The sequence below is a fragment of the Leopardus geoffroyi genome, chromosome B4, assembly GCF_018350155.1.
Source record: "Leopardus geoffroyi isolate Oge1 chromosome B4, O.geoffroyi_Oge1_pat1.0, whole genome shotgun sequence".
Classification (NCBI taxonomy): domain Eukaryota; kingdom Metazoa; phylum Chordata; class Mammalia; order Carnivora; family Felidae; genus Leopardus; species Leopardus geoffroyi.
Genome location: NC_059341.1, coordinates 73063299 through 73089148, shown reverse-complemented (window position 1 = coordinate 73089148; position 25850 = coordinate 73063299). Strand labels below are relative to the sequence as shown.

The 25850-nt window shown below is 38.9% G+C and overlaps 1 protein-coding gene across 2 annotated transcripts in view; it reads right to left on the bottom strand.

Moving 5' to 3' along the window:
- The window catches only part of ANO6 (anoctamin 6), a 198490-nt gene that overhangs the window by 36825 nt on the left and 135815 nt on the right, over positions 1 to 25850 (bottom strand). For both annotated transcript variants that reach the window (XM_045464998.1, XM_045464997.1), the window contains 4 exons: positions 21198 to 21332; positions 12395 to 12500; positions 8127 to 8187; positions 1676 to 1818 (listed from right to left, as the gene is read on the bottom strand). In XM_045464998.1, coding sequence (XP_045320954.1) covers positions 1676 to 1818; positions 8127 to 8187; positions 12395 to 12500; positions 21198 to 21332 — 445 coding nt within the window. The remainder of the gene's footprint in view (positions 1 to 1675; positions 1819 to 8126; positions 8188 to 12394; positions 12501 to 21197; positions 21333 to 25850) is intronic.

The following is a 25850-nucleotide window of genomic DNA, read 5'->3' as shown; positions in this document are numbered from 1 at the left end:
ACCGTGTGAGGAAGCAACTCTATCAATCCCGTTTTATAGAGGAAGCTATGGCACAGAAAAGTTAAATAATTTGTCGGAGATCATTCGGCTAGTAAGTTGCTGTTTAGATTTGCAGTCTCATTCCCAAGACTTCATTACCACACTACAGCCTAATTGAGTATGCATTAGCAATGAAAGTAAAATGAGGAAAAAGGATAAAGAAAAATGAACCTTCATCTTTAATTTTTTAACAAGCTATGTTTCAACGGAAATTTAACTTATTCGTTGGCAATTTTAAATTACCAAATTGTCTTTCTTCAGCACCTTTTCTGTTGCCAATATTATAAGCTTTTTCTACCCTAGTATTTAAAAGGTGTTTTCAACATCTAATTTTATGTAAGTTTCTGCCTTCATTTCTGAATGTGCTGTCCTTCAACAGCACATGGTTTGACCCCATCCTCTTCCATAGTAAACAGTGAGAACTATACAAAATGGGAATCGCTGGAAGCTTGTTACACTGTAAAAGACAAACGTCACCTTCTGTTGATAACTGAACCTCATTTTTTTTCCATTTATAAAATGAGGAGGTTGAACTGCTCCCTCCAGTCCCTTTTAGTGTCGGCCTTCTGTAAATCTCTGATTCAATTTATAAAATCTATACTTGGGGACATTTTCAGATGCTCTTGTTAAAAGCATTTTCTTTCCAAGAATTATTCGTACTCAGAACTGACTCTCCTTATGCTGATGACTGCAAGAACAATCAGCTCTAAATTTTCTGTGTTGATGGAAAAGAGCACTAATGCAGATGACTCAAAAATTATCTTCCACTGGCTTTGGAATGTTTCTACAGAGAGGTATAGCTTTGTTTTATTTTTATTTTTGCAGTAGAAGGAATTTACCTTTCCAATTATATAAAATGCCTAGCACAGGCCTAAACATAGTTGGACTTCAACAACTGTTTCCCTTCTTCCTCTAGTCTTTCTACAACTTGAGGATGACAGCCGCACAGTCTCGCGTGCATCCCAACCAGAAGGTGGAGCAGTGGCTGAGGCTTTAGTGCAGCACAAAGGGTAGCTGGTCTAGGATGAAAAAGGGGCTGTAATAATGAAGGTGCATGTGAAAAACTGAGAATCAACCAAAAAATCCAATGCATCCTTCCCTATACAACGAGCTCATGGAGTCTGATTTTTCTTTTCTGCATTTTTTACCGGAATGAAAGGACACAAACCAATGCATCTTTTCTTCTACATTTTAAGTCAGGGTCTAATTTTTTCCCCCCACTTTTACTTTAGATTAGGTCAATAAAACCTAATCTAGTAGGTGATACTACGATTTAAAAGAGAAAAACAAGTTACTTTTTTTTTTTTTAAAGAGGATGTTGATAATTTACTCAACTTGTGGAAACAGACTATAGCCACGGGAAAGGTAACAACAAAGAAGGGTCACATTTATCTCCCATGTCCACTGTTCTAAGCGATACTTCTTTGGCTTGGCTGCACATTAGAATCACCAGGGAAGCTTTAAAAAAATCCCTGTGCCTGGAACGCACCCCAGGCCACCAAGTACCATCAGGGCACGCAGTGATGGGTTCCAGGCATCGGTATTTTTTAAGGTACCCAGGTGATTACAATATGCCACCAAAGCTGCGAACTGCTGTAATAAACAGGCTAGTACATCGACCTAACGTCCACTTTACCTGAGTGATCTCGTTGATCACCACGTGAGTGCACCGGGCCTCATATTCTGGCCGGGCTTGCTCCTCCTGCTGTAACTCAACAGTGTCCCATTCGTACTCCAGTTCTGCCTGGCGCCGCTTCCAAAACTCCAGGAACAAGGTTACTAACAGAGAGAGAACAGGAGCATGGGGACCGTCAACAAAGCTGTCCTGAATTATTAATCATTATAATTACTCATCATAACACTTTTGTACACGGTCAATAAAACCTAATCTAGTAGGTGATACTATGATTTAGAAGAGAAAAACAAGATACTTTTATAAAGATGATGTTGATAATTTACTCAGCTTGTGAAAACAGACTATAGCCACCGGAAAGGTAACAACAACACGATGGTCAGAAGGCACGTGAGTGTGTCTAACGCTAGAACATCTGCTACCAGCATGTTGTTGCCAAGTAAAAAACACAAATAACTGCCATAATTCAAAAACAGTTTATGGTCCATCCATCCTTCAGCCTGTTCTTCCCTACATCCCTTTCCCTCTCTTCTTTCCTAAGAGCCTGGTGGGGGGGAAACTTTAGTAGTCCCTAAATCTCTATTTACCACCACCCAAGCCACCCCGGATTAAAACAATATTCTTAAATATGCAAAAATGATGCTTTTCTCAATCTTGTGTGAAATATGAATGAAATAATTTTTAGAACTCTTTATCTTTTAAGACCTCAAACTTAAAATACTAAATAAAAACAACATTAAATGTTGATTGAAAATACAGTTTCACGGTAAATCCCATAGACCCTTCTTTCTTTTTTATAAAATTTTTTTTAATGTTTATCCTTTGAGAGAGAGAGAGAGAGAAAGAGAGAGAGAGAGAGGGAGGGAGGGAGGGAAACAGGGGAGGGGCAGAGAGAGAGGGAGACACAGAATCAGAAGCAGGTTCCAGGCTCTCAGCTGTCAGCACAGAGCCCGATGCAGGGCTCGAACTCATGAACCATGAGATCATGACCTGAGCCGAAGTCAAGACGCTCAACCGACTGAGCCACCCAGTTGTCCTTCTTTCAATCAGACTGGTACCCCTAAGTTCTTCCTATATAGAAATTCTGGATTTACCACTGTTCCGCACACAAGTATTTTTATGTGTGGAGAATAAAGAGAAACAAGATACAGGCCGTGCTTCAAGGAGCTCCTAGGTGTGTAGGAATGATGGTGAAATGATAGTTATCAGAGACTAGTGGGGGAGGGGGTCAGGATAAAAGCACAGGTAGCTCTGGGTGAGTGACCAACGAGTAGTTGAGGCTCTCCCAGAGAAGGGGCCACTACAACCGCTCTGAGATGACCGACTTGGATTCGATCAGGTGAAGGTTGGATATTAAAGTCATCTCCCCTGGGAGCTGTGCATGCACAGGCAAGGAAGCCAGAGACTCAGATACTTTCCAGAAACTGCAAATATCTGGAAGTGGGTGCAAGGTATAATGAGGAAGGTTGGGGCAGCCAGTGGAGAGATCGCCGGGGCACATCACAAAGGACTCTATGCCTTGAAAGAAGTTCAGGTTGTAACTTAAAGGAAGAGGGGATATTGCAGGTGGTCTGGAGACTAGAGGCAGGGAGACCTGATTGCTTAGGTGGGGAGGTGAGAGAAGATAGCACATTTGGCAGGAAGAATGGTTGGAAAGATGCAGGTATGTAAAGGGAAGGAAGAGGTCTAGGATGCCATGTTTCTGGCTTGGGCAATGTCCTAAATTCTAGTGCCATACCCCACAATGTGAAGGGCTATAAGAGGAGTGAGTCCAAGAAGGCAACAGGTTTGGTTCTAACCAGGTGCCTCTGGGCCACAGAAAAGATGTCTAGTAGGTATGTAAAAGTCTACAACTTGGGAGAAAGATCTAGGGTATGCCAGGAACTTTTTTTTTTTTTTAAGTTTATTTATTTTGAAAGAGAGAGAGCGTGAGCAAGGCAGAGAGAGAGAGAGAGAGAGAGAGAGAGAGAGAGAGAGAAAGAGAGAAAGAGAGACTCTTAAGCAGACTCCACACTGTCAGCGCAGAGCCTGATGAAGGACTCAAACTCACGAACCATGGGATCATGACCTGAGCTGAAATCAAGAGTCAGATGCTTAAATGACTGAGCCACCCAGGTGCCCCTGAACCGGATACTTTTTATAGTAGTAACTGAGGCCAGGCATGGATGAGATCACTAAATGAGGTGTAGAGGGGTGGGCCTCATCCTGGCTGCACATGAGAAGCATTTGGGAACTTTAAAAAAAACAACAGTGAGCCCAGGCACCATCCCTGAGTTTCTGATTATATTGGACTAGAATAGGGGCATGAACATTGTGTTTTGTTTTGTCTCAAAGGTCTAACATCAGTCAGAGTTGAGAATCGCCAGAGTAGAGAGCAGAGAGAGGCTGGCCTGACATCCTGCAGATCTCAGGTGGGCAGCCAGAGATAAAGAAGGAGACCCTGGGAAGTGGCTGCTAGTGGCATGAACTGAGCACTCCCCAGTGGTGAAGACAACCGAAATCGGGAAAGCACTCACTTCCCAGCGGTGTTTAACTTTACTAAGTTTCCAGTAACAATGAGTGAGAGTAGAAATAACCCAGATGTTGGAATCAAGTTCAAATTCTGGTTCCAACAATTATCAGATGTGTAACTCCTGGTCAAAATGTTCCAACTTTCTGAGCCCCCCCCCTTCCCTTTCTGTAAAATGGGGGGCAAGAAGACCTACCTCACAGGGCTGTTATGAACTTAATGACATAGGTAAAAGCCCTCACACCCCTCTACGGTAACTATCACTCTCCTCATTTTAGACACAAAGAGAGAGAGGCACAGAAAGGTTAAAATACTTGCCCGAGGTTACAGTTTTGGAGGCAGGAATCAAACCCAGGAATTCTTGGCTCCAGAACCCAAGCTCTGCTTCCTCACCATGTGGTATTGCCTCAAGCTGCCTGCTCCTTAGCTAGGCGGGACATTGGAGGGTGAAGTCTACAAAACCCTTGGGCATTAGTTCTCAGGGTCCATGGAGACACTGGTAACGTATAATAACCACTCAAGGTTTTAGACTGCTCATGGGCCACAACACTGCCGATGCACATTGCTGGGGAGCCCAGAGCACCAGGGCTTCGGGTGACTGTGCTTGATGTCAGAAAGGAATTTCCTGTCCTGTGTCTTTGGATCGCTCTTCCTCTGGCGGGGAGCACTGCACCTATGTTCTCTGGCAAACCACACACCATGAGGCACTTATTGACTAGAGAGACACAGGGCTCTTACATCGACATGTAATGGAGAAGAGGGAAGGCTGCCTAGGACCTTGGGAAGCAAGAACAGCTTGTCCTCTTAATCAAGGTATTACTACATCTAAAGAAAGTATGCATCACATGAAGAAGAGAGCCATATACAGCATCGGTGGTGCCATCCAGCGGTGTCCAAGGACAAGGGGTACACTGTAGCACGTGGTAGTGTTCTAGTCACTAGACGTTTACTGCTGGAGAGCAGGGATATTTTATGAGGCCTTGAAATGAGTTAGACCTCTTTACTCACAAAGGTAGTAAGATAGATGAGCTTTGCTCAGCCTCTATTCCAACTTCCTAAGACTAGATTAAAAACCACATGGCTTCAGACTTTCTTGCAGCTGGGGTTCCTGATATGATTTTATAAAATGCCCATCAGATGCATTTATGTGTCACTTAAATCCGAAACGGAGTTGAATGGAGGCAGAGATGGCTGCAGGAGCGGCATTATTGTGCTGGTGTGGATGCAGTGGGAACAGTAGAGTGAGTTCTCGAACTAACTGGCTATAGCTGTTTCCTGATCCCCAACTGTAGCTGGTTAGGATAATGCCTTCCTGACTCCCCAGCACCCCCCATAAGCCAAGTGTCTGGTGTTTTTCTGGACATCACTAGGCCCAGCCAAGACTCCAAGGTGAAAATTAAAAACTGCAGCCATGCAGCCATGCAGCCAAGAGCCTGGAGCCAGGGAGAATCCAATGGAAGGAGGTAAGGAGCAATAAGGAATGAGGAGGAGCAGATATGTTAGCAACTGGTACTTCCGCCATGGGTTTAGGACTCCAAGTCAGTATGAATGGGTGGGCTGGCTTGGCCTAAAAGGGTGGACATTTTTCAGGTAAGTATATGGTTGGTGCTACATTTACTACAAAAGGCTTACAGCCCTCAACTTTTAGAGTTCTGAGGGAGCCAAAACCACTAACAATACTCTAATAGACCTGGGCACACAAGAGATGCTAGAGGAATATGAATGGTAGTGATATAAAAGACTTCACATGGTCCTCCAGCCTCTTTGGTTCTACAATTTCTGATTTCCTGTAACAAGGTTCACAGCAGCGGTTATCATAAGGGCAGAGGTAACAGGAAAAGCAATACGATACACTTTAAAAATAAAGACTTCATCATACATACATATCCTTAAAGATGCACATATGCTGCTACAAGCAGTGTTGAAATGTTTTCTGAATCCTAAAATCTGATGAAATAAAGTCAGCTGCATATGCTTAAGTCAGTTCTACAAACATGGTGGAGTTGATGGTCACAGAAAGCAAAGTCAGCTAGGAAATTTGAGGTTTATCTTTGCAGTGCCAAGATTAATTTATAAATTTTTGCTTTATTTAAAATGTATTTCTAAATTAGGGCTGTCAACATGCATTAGGATATGTATGGAGTTCAACAGATGTGTCAGAATTTTATACTTTACAAATCAGTGCTGGTTTGTTAAAAGGACCATCACCCAGGTGTTCGGTACCTCTGCTCTTACTAGGGGGAGGATAAAAATGACATATTTAAAAAAACTTATTTTTTTAGCATTCATTTATTTTTGAGAGAGAGGGAGAGAGAGAGAGAGCGTGAGCAGGGAGAGGCAGAGAGACTGAGACACAGTCTGAAGCAGGCTCCAGGCTCCGAGCTGCCAGCACAGTGCCCGATGCACAGCTCCAACTCACAGACCACGAGATCATGACCTGAGCCGAAGTCAGACGCTTAACCAACTGAGCCATCCAGGTGCCCCAAAAGAAACATATTTTACAATGGAGGGGTAAAGAGGATCTTGATGCACGAATTTGATCTTTATTCTATGTGTCAAATATTAGCTAGTGTTTGGTCTGTAGCCAAAACATAGGTAAATGTCTGCAGGACAATAACTTTGTAGGTAAGTTTGGCCATCTTATAGTTTACTTTCCCCAGGAGCGGCAACTAATCTGTAAACAGTGCCCAGAACTATTGGATCATCTGTTCTGGGATCCATTTGGTGACTTCTAATAGGCATAACCACTGTGAAAGAGAAACGCTCTCAAGGACACTGAGGAAGAACTGTTTCGTGAGCTGCATGTGTTCATGTGTCATTTTCTCAAGACTAAGAGACCCGAGTCATGTTCCTCTCCCAGCTATCTATATAACCTGAGCTCTAGCTCCCCCTTGACTTACACAATAAAACTGGAAGCACATTTGTCTGTGAAAATGGAATTTTTTTCTTCTATGGTAGAACATTTATGTCAATTAAACAGTTAAATGTCTGCATTTAAAGAAAATGGTAATTGCCTCATTATATTAATGATGCTATTCAAAGTAAATAATACAACTACAGTGTTAAAGCACCTACAGAAGAATTATATTCTTTAGGACTATATTTATTAAATAGTTTATTATTATTATTTACTATTATAATAGTAACATATACTTATTAAATACTCACTCATATAAAAGAGTATAAAGAAGAAAGCTTACCTGTAATCTCTGTGTTGTGGCTTCCCCCAAAACCCCAACCCCATGAAAGTCAGGGTGGATCACAGCTGTGGGGACTATTACAATAATAGCTCCCAATGAACCATGTCTCCCTGTATCCAAGTCCTTGGACAGTCAGTCCTCTGACCTCCTCACATTGTTGTTGGCTTGACCATGACCTACTTTGGCTGATGGGACATTCACAAACTTGATGCAACAACAGACTCAAAAAATGTCTGTGTATTGGGGTTTGCCCTCTCTTGCTTCTCTTTGGAACCCTAAAACCACCATGTGAAGAACCTTCACTGGAGGATGAGACACCATGTAGATCAAGACTAGCCAGCCCAGCTGAGCCCCATAGACCCAACCAGACTGGCGACTGCCAGACCATCTATCCCAGCGGAGCTGCTAGCTTACTGCAGATATCAGCTGAGCCAGCATGTGACTGGAGAACATCCCAGCTGATGTAGAGAATCATGAGAAATAATAAATGTGTGTTTTAAGTAACCATATTTTCAAGTAGTTTTTTATGCAGTAATTCATACATTGGTCTTTAGAGTTGTAAATGGAGCTCTAAGGGAGCTGAAGCTTGGGGAATCCAAGGTCCTAAAAAGAAGGTTACTTTGATAGCTTATATAAAACTGTGAAATGCTATTAAATTCGATGCCTATACGATCTCAGGTTTGTTTTTTTTAATGTTAAGATGTAAAAGTAAACTGGAAAAAAAAAAAAAAGGAAAATAACTTACCCCATACTCCCATAAATACTGCAAACACTAGGGTTCCAAAACTGTCAAAGATGCACAACTTCTGGAAAATACAATAATGACATATAAATTAATCATGTTTTCTACTCACTAGAATTCAGCAAATACGCAATGCTTTGTGTATTCTCTAGTCTGAATTTCTTTTAAAGCAGATACTACTATACACTTACAGATGGGATTTCTTATTGTTTTGAGAGCAAACAGCCTTTGCTGCATTTATCACAGTGCATTTTCCAATGGAATCTTTCCCCATCATGATAAAGAAATTGGCATAGCTGCTAAGATGCCACTTCATTTAAAGTCTCTATCAGACTTCTGAATAATGGCCTCTCCCGATAAGCTGTCATAGTGAACTTGAAGTAGGATAGCTCTAAAAATACAGCGAACTCAAAGCAACTTTTAGATTTACAATTTGCATCTTATCATCATTTCATCCTGGTCAGAGGGTAAGTTACTGAATTCTTGCTTTTCTTGTTGAGAAAAGCACACTGCTGGGGTTTATTCTGAGACAGCTCTGCCCAAGGACAGCTCTGCTTCCCCAAACCCAATTATGGCTTTCTACCATCAATGACAGAGGTTTCCATTAGATTAAGGATGCACAGGGGCTGTCGCTGACATTACAGTGGGTACAACAACCATGAATGAATAGATGATACACCTACACAAAGAAGGCTTTATTCACTCATTCTGCTAAATTTCTTTTTTTTTTCTTTTTTTGCTAGTATTTAAATACTCCCTATATGGATTATTGGAAAATCCTTCAATTAGTTACTAATTTTTCACTAGCGAACATTTTTACATCTCCTAAAAACTCTATATATAAAGTATAAACGTATTGGAAAAAGTGGCAAATGTGCAGAATGTCAACTTTACAATAGATCATAGAGTAAAGAAGACTGCATAGAAAATGAAGCTATGGGATGAAAAAAAAAAAAAACAAAAACAAAAACCCAAACTCTTCAATTGCCAAAGAAAATTCAAAGTTGCTTCTAAGGAAAACTCTAAGTAACTTTTTTGGTTGCCCTTTATATAATGATGTCAAGTGGGTAAATGTTCATCTATGTCAAAATATTATGTTATTTTCAAAAGAATATCCACCTAACCATCATCTTGTACGTGTGTTTTCCAAAGCATAAAAATGCCCAATACTCTATCTGGACCCTGATCAGAAAGCATAATCCTGGACTGTCTGTTACCCAATGGTTCCTCCCAAAAATCAGCTCAAGGAAGACAGAATTAATAAAAGAGTGGCCATTTGGGGAACACCCCTCTCTGCCTATTCTCCTCGTCCTGGCATTCCATGATGGACCAGTATTTCAAATCTTTCAGTTTTGACTCTTATGGAACCAAAACTGTCATTTAATGTTATGCCTTACCCCTCAGCGAAAATTATTATAAGAAAAATCTTATGCAAAACTATTCTGTGTGTTATAGGGCTATTACTGCAGATCCTGTTAAACCCTACTCTTTTAGGAATCATTGCAAGCTTCTCTCTATCTGATACCTCCCTACTTGCCTTGACACCTCTAACTACCTACTCCAGAAAGAAAAAATCCTACCTGTGAATTCTTTGTCCTAGTATGCTGAGAAAAAGCCAGTGGAAGCTTATTTGTCAGTGAGAGAAGAAAGAAAGAAAAAAAAAAGAAAGAAAAGAAAAGAAAAGAAAAGAAAAGAAAAGAAAAGGAAAAGAAAGAGAAAGAAAGAAAGAAAGAAAGAAAGAAAGAAAGAAAGAAAGAAAGAAAGAAAGAAGCAGCAAGAAAAAGCTGGTTTATGGCTTATGCCGAGTTCACTCCAGTCACCCAGCTCAAGACAAGAGACGTGCTTTGTACTGTTACGAGAGGGAATTAGGTGGCCTGCATTAAGTTACCATTTTTTGCCATATTTGTGAGGATCAAGGACCCAGCAGAAAAAACAAGATGACTGGCCTCTCTATTTGCCATAGGCAGGAATCAGAGGAGCAGGTAAGCAAGGGGCCTTCTCGGCAAAAAGTTTAGCTTAGCTTACTTGCCAGGATGGCACAGAGAAGGAAAGCTGTGTTGAGTAGCCCCAGTCAGCACGCTGCTTAAGTCACATGGAAGAGGGAAGGGAAGAGATGGTTACATAATGCAGGGCATGACCATTTTAAGCAGAAGAACCAACAAAAATCTAGAAAAGTGACCATTTGTTATGCTTTCTTCCTGCTAAGGAACAAAATCAAAATTTTATAACTGTATTTTATAAGAAAATATTTTAAGTTACATTTCCCTTTTATCTTGCCAGCCAAAAAGCTAAGAGCCTTATTTAATGCTCAATCACAAAAACAACATTAATCTTGATTACTTCCATAACTTTTCCCTCACTTTCTTGATCCTAATTTCCTTTTTCTAATCTATTAACCCTTTTAGCATTCATGTTAATTAGCGAATACTCCAGCTCTTTCCAAAAGAAAGAGGTAGAAATGAATACATAAATAAGTGTATGAATGATGAGATAGATGATTGAATCAGCCAACAGAGAAGCATGAAAAGCTCCTCTTTTCTTCTCCTTTTTAACAATTTAAAAACGTAATCCTTTTAACTCATATTCTTTTATGTGTTTCCTTCCCTTTGTAAGTCACTCTAACAAGACTCAAAGGATTCTTCAGGAAATTGGGATAGAATGAAAGATTCATTTTTTCCAAAACAATGGAAAAAACTGTGCACAGGGACAGATTTGAAAGTCATGTCCTTAATTAAGGATGGGTTGGTGGAAAAGAAGAACTGAGAGAAGAGATGGGGGTGTGGTGAGTGAAAGAGAATTTAAGGAAAATGGAATTTCCAATTGTACTCTGTGGAGTATAGTTAGCTTCTGGTATTATCACTGGCATTTTCCTTAAATCCAGTGTCCAAGGATATGCACTAACTAGTGACCTTTATGAGTCAACATCGCCAGAAGGCAGCTTCCCTCCTGCTACCTTTAAGTCTTACTTTGTGTGGTCTAGGGCAGATTTTTATAGTCTAGACTTGCATTGGTTTCTAGGGGAGAGGCACTGAAATCTATTTTAATTCATAAGTTAAGTGTAAAAATCCATGTGTCGACAATACCCTGCAATCATCTTAATTAAGTAGCAGAACATTTTTTTCAAACATAGCGTTCAATTTGTGAGTGAAGTGGTTGGTACTACTGTCAGCTGGTGAAGAACACAGTAATGGCAAGAAACGCAGATTTGCTGTCAATTTCTGGCTTTGTCATCTGCTAGGTAGGTAACTTGAGCAAATCATTTAATCTCTCAGATCCTCAGTGTTTTAATCTGTAAAATGGATGTAATAACTGTTTTGCCTATCTCACAGGGTTACTGTGTCAAAAGTGATAACATAAAAAAAGTGATCATATAAGTTCAAGAATTTTGTAAAATATAAAATTTAAAGTGACATTATAATAGGAACATATTTAGTTACAATAAGACTTAGATGGAGTAGGTCAGAATATTTTAACATCATTTAAAGATTCCTAAGCTTTCATGGTGGAACAAGGGGATAGAGAAAAGATCACAACATGGGAGAACAGTAGGTCAAAGTTGTCAGGAAAATTCTCCAAAGCAAGATGACCATCTTTCTTCCCAGCTAGAGTTTCAGGCATGCCTTTCCTTAAGCTACCTCCAGGCTCAATACTTGTCCTAAGCCTCTTGGATTTTAAGAAGTCCTATAGCTCAAGATCATCTGCACACTTAAGGGAACCATTTGTGTTTTGTGGGAATGTTTTGGGACAAAGTGAATATCTGTTCTCATTTATATACAAAGTCTTTCTTATGCATATTCATAGATAAGGCCTAAATCTGATAAGCAGGTTTAAAAACAAAACAAAACAAAAAAACAAGCTAGTTTCAGTACATTTTGAAAGTGGGAAAACACTAGTACAAATTTCAGGTTTCTACTTATTTGAATTAAGGAAGATACTTACAATAAGTAAACCTATTAAACAGTACTCATGAGATAAGGTGGGTTTGAGGTTTCTGCTTTGATTACTTCAAATACTCTAACAGTTTCAATGTCACAGCTCCTCACTGACCTGCCTGAAGATTTTAGATAAGGCTTTTAATCTCAATTTACTATCTGTAAAAGAGGAATAAACACATGCATTACATATCTACCTTTCAGAATGTTTGGAGGTTTAGTTGAATATTACCTTTCTGAATTTCACAGAGAAATAAAATAATTCCAGACCATGCTAAAATTATTAGAAGAAAAAAAAATCTTTCATTAGTTACAAATGTTGGGAATAACAAAAATTACCTTTGAGGACTCGCAAGTAATATTGAGTTTCCAGAATGGACAAAGCCTATCACACTGAGGACACATGATGATCTTGCCACCAATATCAGGATGACAAACTTCTTTGCTAAAGAAAAGAGAAAAATAAAATTTTTAAAAATGTTAATAAATATGACTTCCTTTCTAGCAGCATAAAATCAAACACCCATTTGTGATAAGAAAACTAAATTCTCATAAAACTAGGAAAAGAATTGAACTTCATTAATCTAATAAAGGCTGCTACATAAAACCTATAAAAAAACCCATTATACTTAATGGTAAAATGCTAAAAGTATTTCCTTTGGATCAGGATGAAGTGTTCTGTTATCACTACTTCTTTTCAGTTAGGGCCTTGCCAGCACAGTAAGTCAAGAAAACCAAAGATAAGATGCTGGACACAGAATCGGTATTCAAAATATACATAGGGCCAGTAAAAGGAATTATGTCCCTAGAGATCTGTAACAATAAGGACTTAATCGTTTTAAATACCATCTTTAAACAGCTTAAAAAAATAAAGAGCCTAGGAATAAATCAAATTCAAGATGTATAAGATTTATAGGGGGAAAATGATAAAACTGTTCTGAACGAGTGAAAAAGATCTATATAAATGGACACATCATCATGTTCATAATTTGGAAGACTCAATATCTGAAGATGTTATTCATCCCCCATTTGAGCCATAAATTCAATAGAAGGGCAAAAGGCTCAGAACAGTCAAGACATTCCTAATGAACAAAGTGCTACTGACATAAGTTAAGAAAAGCTGAGCAAGAAAAAAAAATAGAATTCATAAACAATCTTCTACATATTCAGAAACTGACTTAGGGCAAGGCTGGTCCAGCAAACCAGTAAGGTCAGAAGTGACATTTCCACAAGTGGGGCTGCTGCAATCCAATATCTATATGGAAAAATGTGAAACTGAACTCCTAAATCCTATCACATATAAATCAACTCCAAGTAGAAAACAGGAATGTAGCAGTAGGAACTTGTTTAAAAAAAAAAAAAAAAAAAAAAAAAAAAGGAGTTAGGGTAAGAAATTTCACTAATGAGAAACCAAAAAGTATAAATCATAAAGGAAAATACTGATATATTCAAAGTCGTGATAGGTTCAAAGTCGTGTAAAAGTGAGAATTTCATTAAAAGACCTTTAATGGATAATGGATGAGAAGAAAAAAACAGCCACAAACTGGTAGAAGTTTTGCAACACATGAAAATGACAAAGGAGTCCTCACTAGAGTATTTAAATAATTCCTACAAATAAGAAAAAAACTAACAAGCTTACAACAGGTTGTAAACTGCTCCCCTTAGGAGAAGTCATTAAGATGGACTCCTATGTGAATGGGACTGGAGTTGCAGAATTTGGTAGCCTTGCAAATAACTCAGTTAAAAACAAATGGGCAGGGAAAACACTTCTAGGATATCTGAATAAAGATCTTGGAAAAAACCTGCTCCTTCATAAACACAATGAGAACACTGGCAAAATTTGTCAAAAGTAACCTCTGCAGAACTCTGGAAATTAAACAAGGGCTTACAGAAATCTGAGGAGTAAAAACAGCTAAATCTCCATAAAAATAGTGAGCTTTGTCACCTTTTTACTTGACCTATCCCCATCCCCATATCCTTGGCCTAACGGTGGTGTTATTAGACAATAGCCCCATGACCATGGTAGCATAGCAGCCACTGAAGGAGGCAGAAGTGATCTGAAGCTACCAAAAACCCATCCCCAGAGAACTGTCACTATTTGATGAGTCTGGAAGCTCCCTGGAAAAACTCCACTCTCAGGATTTGTCATTTTTGACCTGTCTCAGAGCTCCTACTGTGCCAGCAATCCTATCCCCAGAGGGTCTGTTGAAAGCATTAGCAGAAATTATTTAACATTACAGCTGCCCAAGACAGCAACACCAGTAAGGGCTAACAAGGTGCCCACCAAAAAACCTAAAAGGAAAAATTGGGAAATGAGGTATCCATGGGAGATTTCAAAAAGTTCTAACAAATTCCTAGGATTGTAGAAGGCCATATGCACATGTAGGACTGTGCAGGTGGCCAGGAAAGACCTGAGAAAACCTTAATCCCTCCTCTCTGGTTGGCTTTGAGGTTCTGCATAAGCAGGAAATAAAGGCTAAGGAAGAAGTGCAAACTGCCCACTAAAGTGCTGGGGGCATTCCCCACAGACATACACAGAGTCACCTGGCAAAGGCTCAAATGACTGGTTCCCAGCATTTAAAGGAATCACTATCCCTTAGCTGACAACTAAGCTTATTGAATACAAACTTCATGGCCATACACAACAAAGAATGAAGACTTTACAGAATTTGTCCAGGAAAGTAACTAAGTGAACAGCAACAGTGGCAGTGATGACAATAGAAGCAACAACTGCGAAGAGAGGGGAAAATAGGATTTCTAGATCTGCCACATTATAAAATTTAAAATGCCCAGTTTTCCACAGAAAATGACGAGATACACAAAGAAACAGAAAATTTTGGTCATAACACAGGGGCAAAAAGGAGTCAATAGAAACTGTCCTTGAGGAAATCCAGAAGTTGGACTTATTGAACAAAAAACTTAAAATAAGCAATTAAACGTTATGTTCAAAGAACTGATAGGAACTCTGCTAAAGACTTAACTATGTGAACATTGTACCATGCAGAGAATATCAATAAAGTTGTTAAGAAGAACCAAGTAGAAATTCTAGAGATACAAAAGTATAATTAAAATGAAAAGTTCACTGGAGAGGTTCCTCTGCAGATGACTGTTAGAAAAGAAAACAGCTAACTCAAAACTAGGTCTACTGAGATTATTCAGTCTGAGTAACAGAAAGAAAAAGGAATGAAGAAAAATGAACCCAGACTCAGAGACAGGACACCATCAACAATACCAATATACACATAATGGGAGTCCCAGAAGGGAAGGAAAGGAAAGAAAGGAGTTAGAAAGAATTATCTGAAGAAGTAACAACTGAAAGTTTCCCAAATTTGATGAAAACGTTAATTTGTATATCCAGGAAGTTCAGCAAACTCCAGGTAGGATAAACTCAAAGATATCCAAACATACGCACATCAGACTCAAGGTGTCCAAAGAGGAGAACAAAGAGAATTTTGACAGCAGAAAGAGAAAAGTGATTCTGCATGTACAAAGGGGTCCTGAGTAAGATAAACAGTTGACTTCTTATTGGAAACCATAAAGACTAGAAGGCAGTGGGGTGTTATACTCAAAGTGCTGAAAGACTGTCCACAAAGTATTCTATATCTAGCAAAACTATTCTTCAAAAAATGAAGGAGAAATTAAGACATTCCTCAATAAACAAAACCTGACAGAACATGTTGCAAGCTAATGTGCTCCACAAGAACTACTCAGGAAAGTCCTTCAGGCTCAAATAAAAATTACTAGACAGTAACTCAAACTCACCTGAGAAATAAAGAGCACTGACAGAGGTAACTACACAGGCAAATAACACAGTATAAATATATTTTTGCATGTAATCATTGTCTCCTATCTGATGTAAAAGACAGTTGCATGATGGGGCGCCTGGGTGGCGCAGTCGGTTAAGCGTCCGACTTCAGCCAGGTCACGATCTCGCGGTCCGTGAGTTCGAGCCCCGCGTCGGGCTCTGGGCTGATGGCTCAGAGCCTGGAGCCTGTTTCCGATTCTGTGTCTCCCTCTCTCTCTGCCCCTCCCCCGTTCATGCTCTGTCTCTCTCTGTCCCAAAAATAAATAAACGTTGAAAAAAAAAATTAAAAAAAGACAGTTGCATGAAACATTAATTATAAAACTATGTTGATGGGCTTATAATGCATAAAAGATGTAATTTGTATGAGAATAATAGCGCAAAAGAGTGAGGAGGGAAAGGACCCATACCAAAGCAAAGTTTCTGCATACTACTGAAAATAAACTGGCATTAAAACTGAATGAAATTGCTTTACAACAAGATATTAATTATAATCTTCAGGTCAACCACTTAAGAAAATAACAATCACAACAAAAGAGTAAAAGAAACAACAAATAGGAATTAAAATGGTATACTAGAAAATATCTATTTTACACAAAAAAAGATAGTGATAAAGAAATAGGGAAGAAAAGACCTGAGACAAATAGAAAATAGCAAAATAGATGTGAATCCAATTTTATTAAAGATTACATTAAATTTAAATGAATTAAACATTCCAACAAAAGGCAAAAAAAGAGAATAGAAAAACAACAGAAAAATCAACAAAAGTTGGTTCTTTGAAAAGATCAACAAAACTGACAAATCTTTAGCTAGACTAATCAAGAAAAAGAAAAAAGTTTCAAATTCAGAAGTGAAAGTGAAAGGAAAGACATTAATATTGACCTTAAAAAAGTAAAAAAGATTATAAGGGAATACTATGAGTGATTATACGCTAACAAATTAATCTAGATGAAACAGAATAAATTCCTAGGAAGACATAAATAATTGAAGCTGACTCAAGAAGAAAAGAAGAAACAGAAAGTCTGAATGGATCAAGAGAAAGTAAAGAGATTAAATTAGTAGTTTAATTTTTTTTTTTTCAACGTTTATTTATTTTTGGGACAGAGAGAGACAGAGCATGAACGGGGGAGGGACAGAGAGAGAGGGAGACACAGAATCGGAAACAGGCTCCAGGCTCTGAGCCATCAGCCCAGAGCCTGACGCGGGGCTCGAACTCACGGACCGCGAGATCGTGACCTGGCTGAAGTCAGACACTTAACCGACTGCGCCACCCAGGCGCCCCTAAATTAGTAGTTTAAAAGAACAACAACAAAAACCTCCAGTGAAGAAATGCCTAGCCCCACACGGCTTCACTAATTCTATCAACAATTTATAGAAAACGGACACCAATGCTTCACAAACCCTTCTAAAAATAAAGAGGTGGGAACACTTCCCAATTCATTTTGTGAGACCAAAATTACACTGATGTCAAAGCCACACCAAGACATCCCAGGAAAACTAGACTATTATCTCCTATGAATAAAAATGCAAAAATCCTCAAAAAAATACTAGCAAATCAAAGCCAGTAACATATAAAAAGGATCGTGATCAAGTGAGATGTATCCCAAAATGCAAGGATAGTTCAACACATGAAAATCAACTCATTTAATACACCGTTTTAACAGAATAACAAGAAAAACTAGGCATTCTCAACTAGATGAAGAACATTTATGAAAAACCCACAGCCAAGTGTCATCCTTACTGGTGAAAGACTGAACGCTTTCCTTGTAAGATGAACATTGTACTGACGAATCTAATCATGGCAACTACACAAGGAAAATAAACTAAAAGCCTCCAGACTAGAAAGAAATAAGTTAAACTATTTCAATTCCAGATGACATATAGTGTGTATTAAAATTCTAAGAAATGTACCAAAGAACTATTAAAATTAATAAGCCAGCCCATCGAGGTTACAGGGCACAAAATCAATATACAAAAACCAATTATATTTCTATACACTAGCAATGAGTAATCCAAAAATTAAGGAAACAATTTCATTTGTAATAGCATCAAAAAAGAATAAAATATTTAGAATAAATCTGAGAAATGAAGTGTGAAACTTATACACTGAAAAATACAAAACAGTTTGTTAATAGAATTAAAAATAATTTAATGCAATTCTTGTTTTTAAAAAATGGACAAGCTGATCCTAAAATTAACATGGAATGTAAGGGATCCAGAATGGCCAAAACAATCTTGAGAAAGAAAAAAAAAAAAGTTTTCAATTTCAAAACTTATTAACAAAGCTACAGTAATCGATCTCGTGTGTATTTGCAAAAATACAGATCACACAGACATACAGATCAATGGAAAAGAATTGAGTGTCCATAAACTCTTACACTTATAGCCAATTGGTTTTTTGACAATGGAGCCAAGACAATCCAATAGGAAAAGAACAGTCTTTTTAAAAATGGTGCTGTAACACCTGGATATACACCCAGAAAAAATGAATCCTGACCTAAATCTATAAAACTTATAGATGATAAACACAAAATCCTCATGAATTTGGATTACAAAAGCTTTCTAAGATATGACACCAAAAGCACAAACAGTAAGGGAACAAAATATTAGGTAAACTAAACTCATTGAAATTAAAAACGGTTGTGCTTCGAAGGACACCACCAAGCAAGTGAAAAAGGCAATCCACAGAATGGGAGAAAACATTTGCAATATATTTGATAAGGGATTTTTATCCAGGATAAGGAACAGTTAAAAACAGACAATAAAAAGACAACACAACTAAGAAGCAGAGGAGGAAGAGACGTTTCTCCAAAGATATACAAGTGGCAGATACGCACATGAAAAGATGCTCAACATCAGAAGGCATTGGGGAGACACAAACAAACCCATAATGACCAAACCATGTTATACCCACCAGGATGACTAATACATATGCATTTTTAAAACCCAGCAGAAACAAGTGTTGATGAGGACGTGGAGAAATTGGAATCCTCATAAACTGCTATTGCACATGTACAATGGTGCAGTCACCTCGAAAAATATTTTGGCAGCTCCTCAAAATGTTAAACATAGAGTTCCTGTGCATTGTTGCAACAATTCCATTTTTTAAAAAGTATATTCTCAAAGGAACTGAGAACATATTCTTCTACAACAACTTGTACATGAATGTCCACACCAGAATTAGTAATAATAGCCAAAAAATGGAAACAACCTAAACTGACATGGGTGAATGGGTAAACAATATGGTGTGATCCACACAATGGCATATTTGACCACAAAGTGGAATGAAGCACTGATCGAAGCTACAACATGAATAAACCTTAAAAAGCGTACACTAAATGAAAGAAGACAGTCACAAAAGGCTACCTACTGTATGGCTCCACATATACGAAATGTCCAGAATAAGCACGTCCACAGAGACAGAGAGTAGATTAGTGGTTGCCAAGGGCTGAGAGAAAGGGGGTTAGGGTGTGACTGTTAATGGGTACTGATTTCCTTTGGGTGTGATGAGAATGTTGCACAATTAGATAGTGGGGATAGGTGCACAACTCTGTGAATGTACTTAACACCACTGTACACTTTGAAAGGGTGCACTTTACGGTATGTGAATTCTGTCGCAATAAAGCTGTTATGTTTAAAGGGGGCATAAAGTTCAAACAGACCTTTTATACAAGAGGAAATACCTATAGTGTCCTCCACTTATGCATACATATTTTCAAAAGCACACAGAAATATATTTGGTAGGGAGACAAATATATGTGATAAAGAATATACAGTCTATGTAAAGGAATGATAAAAATCAAAATTTAGGGTAGTTCTTATTTGCAAAGTGCAAAGGGAGGGGCTGCAGTCAAAGGAAGCACTTTGCTTGGGTAATGGTAACATTCTTTTTCTTAAACTGGTGAGACATCATTATTCCTTATACCTTCAATACATTTTCTATTCCTGGGAATCTACTCAGCATGCAATAAACTTAACTGAAAATATTTAAATGCATATACTTAAAATACTTTAAAAATATTTCATGTAAGTAATTAAAGCTCCAATAATTCTGAGCACAGGGAGTTATCCCCAAGACCCTCCCCCTGGATTTCTGTAAGTTCAACTGTGTGAAACTGTAAGAAACACATGGTGTGACTGTCAGGGTGATTTTATAAAATGAATTGTAATGAGAACAGCCACAATGCAAGAACCTTGTAAAAATGCTACTCTTGCACTTTGAAAGTATATTTTTGAGATGGCTTTTTTTTTTTTTTTTGGTTGGAACAGTATATAAAACAATGGAGAAGTCAAAGACAAATTTAGGCACAAGGTATCAAAATTCAGCCTTTGGCCCTGAACTCTTATTTTCAGTGAAGAGATAAGAGTACTTCAAAGACCATCTGCAGCTTTCTAGCTAAGAAGCCATAATAGGTACAAAACGCTCAGAATTCGCTGTTATATAGAATGGATAATTATGCCTATACATAAGAGCTGCCATGTAAGCTTCCTGCCTCGGGAGCCAGGCTGATATGCTTGGGGCTAGAAAAATCTGGTCATCAGCTAGCTCATTGCTGGTGCCCAGAAATTTTGATCTGGCTGTCAGAGCTGGAGAGAGGCCAGGTGAACACAAGAAAATGCCTGGTTCAGTGCTGCATCCCTTCTAAAGGTTGAGACTACCAAAAGCAGAGGAATAATGACACAATTCAGAATAGTAATGGTGATACTCAGTGTTCTGGCATCCATTTCCCTTTAAACAGTGCAGCTGGTATTTTAATTCTAACATCAAGCATAAACTAATTGTTTATCACTTCTTTTTTTTCCATAACACTGTAAGGGCTAATTTTCAAAAAGTAAAACAGAAACAAAAGTACTGTTTACTTGAATTGTTAAACATCTATTTCCTAATATATATTAAAAAGTTATTTCTAAAAAAGCACAAAAACACCAATTTTATCAAGTTTTGCTATTGAAACCCTGAAGAAATCAAAGCTGCTCTTGGCTCACAATCTGTAGGGCTGAGTGAAGCATTCCTCTGGGGGCCAGAAGTTCAAGGACAATTCTCCTTCCAGACCGCCTCTCTTTTTCAAACAAAGTATTGTCTTAAAAAATTGGAATGTTTCCTAAGGGTAATATTCCTGTCAGAAACTGGGCTGCATTATCTAAAAAAAAAAAAAAAAAAAAAAAAAAAAAATTTCCACTTCACTTAGTTATTATGCTCAGGACAAAAGGGATAGATCATCCAAGGCAGTAAGTGCTCTGTGAGGAGTTTTCTTTTACCAAAAACAGTCTAAGACCCTGAAACTAATTTTATGTCCAATTAACTTTTCGGCATGGTAACAAGGAATAAACACGACTTACCTCCATGTACAGTTGTTCTGATTGACATATCCATAGAGAAAGCAAGCCACTCCCACTACCGCTGCCAGGAAGAGCATCTGAGTGTAATATCCCAGCCACGCAAAGTAGATTCCAATCTTTTCTCCATAATATTTCCTGAAGACAGAAATTGGCTTTAGAAGTCTCTTTAGAAGTCTCACGGAACCCCTCTGCAGGTTCATTCTAATATTAATGTCTGATTTTATTTTTTTTTAATTTTTTTTTTCAACGTTTATTTATTTTTGGGACAGGAGAGACAGAGCATGAACGGGGGAGGGGCAGAGAGAGAGGGAGACACAGAATCGGAAACAGGCTCCAGGCTCTGAGCCATCAGCCCAGAGCCCGACGCGGGGCTCGAACTCACGGACCGCGAGATCGTGACCTGGCTGAAGTCGGACGCTTAACCGACTGCGCCACCCAGGCGCCCCAATGTCCGATTTTAAATACAGGAGGCTTTAAGCTCAAACTTCTTACTTGACTCATGCTTAAAATATTCATTTTCATAGAGACCCCAAATTCCACTAGGAAACAAGTATTTTACATATCATAGAAGTACTGATCACTGGTCAGATTGGTGAAGCCAAGTTAATTAGAATAGGGCAAAGGAAGGAAAAAGTGCTAAACGGTGAGCAAATAGAGAACGTTACCGTCGTTCTTTGTAAAGACTATCACATTTGACACGTTCTCCAAAAGATTATTTTTAACATGCATGAAACAAGTAAACATGAACAATCTGCTCCCAGTTACCGGCTTTTGCTTATCTAGGGAACCTCCTTGGAACAAATGTAATGTAAATCACAAATTATAACAAGAAAGTGACCGATCAGTCACTAATAATGACTGAGGAATCCCCTGCCCTGGACTCCTTACATCTAGCACTTCCATTTTTTCTAGGTTTTAAAAACTGGTCAATGAAAAGAGGCCAGGGAGGCACAACTGGAAGAAAGGATGCAGGGCATGAAGTAGTGCCTGCCACATTGTTCCTGAGAGGGAGACAGTTTCAGTTAGGCATAAAGAAAGTGCACAGGGGTGAGGAGAGCACAGTGAGGTGATTGTTTTGGTGACTCTTGCGGATGCTTTCTTAGAATGATTCTCTCTTGGCTCATTACTGGTCCATACAAGCTGTAGATTTACTTAAGCTCTTAGCTTACTTAGAGGCCTATGTGAGACTTATGGTTCAGTATGGAGCTGGGCTGAGGTCCTTGGACTTCGCCTGGTAGGGACGAAGCTCTGAGAATAACCTGGAGTCTTGGGGGATTTCACACAGGAACATGTCTGGGCTGAACCCGTGGTCACAGGGAAACTGTGAAACTAGCTCCATAGGTTGTAGCCTGCCTGAGCGTAGGCCACATCCCTGGGGATACGGAAGGGCTGACACAGACATGGAATCAGGAGTCAGGGTGAACAAAGAGCTCCATTTTTATGTGACTGGGGCTTTGCCGTCTGGCTCAGAGACTGCAGGCAAATGACAGGCTCAGGGTAGTGCCTGAGAAAGAAAAGCTTGGCAATGGGTTTGCAACATCTTGGCTGTTAGGCTTTCTGAAATATGCTCTTATCAACCATTCACACTGGAAATGCCACATTTAAAAGTGGAAAGAATCTTAGAAGTTACTGGTCCCTTGGTAGTAAAAATATTCTGCCTCATACAGAGCTAGTAAGGCAGTCCCTGCTTGGATACTTACCGTGACAGGGAGTTCATTATTTCTAAAGGCATCCACATTATATTGCAGGAAAGAAGATCAGAAAGAACTTTTTAATCTCAAACAGAAACCTGCCTCCAAGTTCTTGCTGAAAGGCTGGGTATAATAAGGATCCCTTCAAATGTGATACTCTGATCATTATCTCTCTCTGCCAAAAACATCCCAATTCTTAACACCAATATCTAAAAACTGAGCTTTGATTTTTAATCAGAGTTATAAATATATATTCAGTAAGGGCCAAATTGTTCTAGTAATTGTCATGGCGATTCATTGCTTAATTTTCTGTGTACTTACCAACAATTCAGCCCTAGACTTTTACCTAAGGTGTAACTTTCTCAGCACGTTCAAACATATGACGTAGTTGATCAGTTTCACCTCCTTGAGTAAATCCCATCAGATCCTCTCCAATCTGGATTAATGATTCTCTAGCCCTGCCACAGAGCTGTCACCTGGGATCTCTCTGTTCCTCTCTCATGCTGGGAATCTCTGTTTACTAAAGTCATGTTTTTCTCTTTCTTGGTGGAGCATTACCTTGCACATTTAAATTGTGAAAATTCATTGCACTTAATTAACAGCTTGACCATACATGGAACTGTAAAGTGAAAAATCAACTCCCTTGGAAATTTGAAATTACTGCTCTCTTTTCTTCTACCTGAAGTGTTGTCATTGAGAAGTTCAGTGTTCTTTTGAGTCCTGCTCTTTCAAATGAAGCCTGTTTCTCTTTCTGAAGGTTCTCAGGATCTTCTCTTTGTTGTCAGTGTCCTGAGATGTTATGGTGTGGTGACTGGCTGGCTCTATTTTTATCCTCTGGGCTCAGTACTCAGTAGGATCCTTCCACCTGGTGACTCATCACATTTACTTCTTGTCCTGAGCGTGCTATAAAGCCACATACACATGAGTTGTGTCTTTCCCTACTGTTAGCTTTATTCATTATAAAGCAGGATTTGCACAATTGTAACAGGTTCAGGACTCCAAACTCAATGACATTTCACTATGCATTTAATTTGGCTCCATACATGCCACATGGGACAAGATACGATACAAAGTCACCCAACAAACAAGATACAATGAGGGTGAGAAATTAATGAACCAAATGCAGTCAGTCCGTGAGCGCACAGTTGAGATGTGGACCCAGCCCTTCCGAGTCACTTCCTCCTTCTTATATGCAAGCCAAGGAGGGTCTTTGTTATGTTCAGAGACCAATGGGCCCATTGCCTTTCAAATGTGGTCAGGCAAGGAAGAGTCCAAATCTGGAGAATCTGACAGTTCGCTGCAGAAGTTTTCCCTTTTTAAAGGAGTATAATCAGTCTTTTTAGCCTTTCCAGGCCTCTTCTGGTTCTAGTGATCATCAGTTCTTGGTTCTTCCATCATCTCTTGGCTTTGCTAATTATTGATTCTTGGTACCACCAGCATGTCCTGGTGCTGTCTATCCTCAGCTCATCACCTTTGGCTGTCTTCCTGATTCCCGACATCATTGCTTAACATGAGTGACCCCATCATGCTCTCTATAGTTCTTTAATACAGTTCTTCAGACACCTGATTTCCTCCCTACATTGTCTCTGTTCTTGTTCCTACTGCTATTATTTATTCACTTCATGTCCTGATCTTTTAATTTTGCACCTACCCCTTTATCTTCTATTTCTTTATATGTTTGCTTTATATTCTGTACAATTTCTTCAACTTCATTTTCTAACACTGCAATTGGGGTTTTTCCAATCTATCACATTTTTAATTTCAAGGGTTACATTTTACCTTTGGAAGGACCCTTTCCTATACGACTCCTGTCTTTGCATTACGAATATCACAGCTTCTTTCCTCACTCTGAGGGTAAAAATGGCAGTTTTGGGGGAGTTTTTTTTTTTTTTTTTTTTTTCCTGTGCAAAATCTTGTTTCCTCCAGGGGCGCCTGGGTGGCTCAAGTCAGTTAAGCGTCTGACTTCGGCTCAGGTCATGATCTCGCGGTTCATGAGTTCGAGCCCCGTGTTGGGCTCTGTGCTGACAGCTCAGAGCCTGGAGCCTGCTTTGGATTCTGTGTCTCCCTCTCTCTCTGCCCCTCCTCTGCTCATGCTCTTTCTCTCTCTGTCTCAAAAATAAGTAAAACATTAAAAAAATTTCTTGTTTTTAAATCTTGTTTCCTCCAGATTGCTTTTTTTTGGTTTGTTTGGTTTGCTTTTTGGGAAAGAACTCATTTCCCTTCTGGTAATCCCTGAACACCATAGATGAAGGTTTAACAGCCTGAATGCTCCAGGGGTTATTAGGGAGAAGCAATGAACGGAGCATGTGGACCAGGGACACAGAATAGTTAAAAAATGTATTTTTCTTAGCAAAATATACTTAAAATAGTGGGGAAATTGTTCTTTTACCAGAAAAACAAAAACAACAACCCCATAAAGAATGATTAAGAACCCATCAAACCCATCACCCTGCCGATGCTACAGGTTTAACGTAAAAGAAAATTAATCTGGGGCACCTGGGTGGCTTAGGTCAGTTAAGCATCGATTCTCCATTTCAGCTCAGGGCATGATCTCATTGTTTGTGGGATTAAGCCCCAGGCTGGGCTTTGCACTGACAGTGTGCAGCCTGCTTGAGATTCTCTCTCTCTTTCTCTCTGTCCCTCCCCCGCTTCTGTGAATGCTCTCGCTTTAAAAATAAACATTAAACAAAAAAAAAGCAAACTAATCTCACATGAATGTCAGCTTCAAATGTTTACACATGTACAATCATCTTCTTTTAAATTTTTATTCTATAGGATACCCAGAGTTGAGAGCAAAGTGCGTCTTCATAATTGTAATCCAGTTAAAAAATGAAGAAGTTCGAGTATGACCAAATGAAATAACAAAATAAAATCCTTTATGAAATGAATCTAAGCAATGATCATTAACAGCTGCTATCATCACACACAAAAGGAAACAGGATCTTATATACCTTCTGGCATA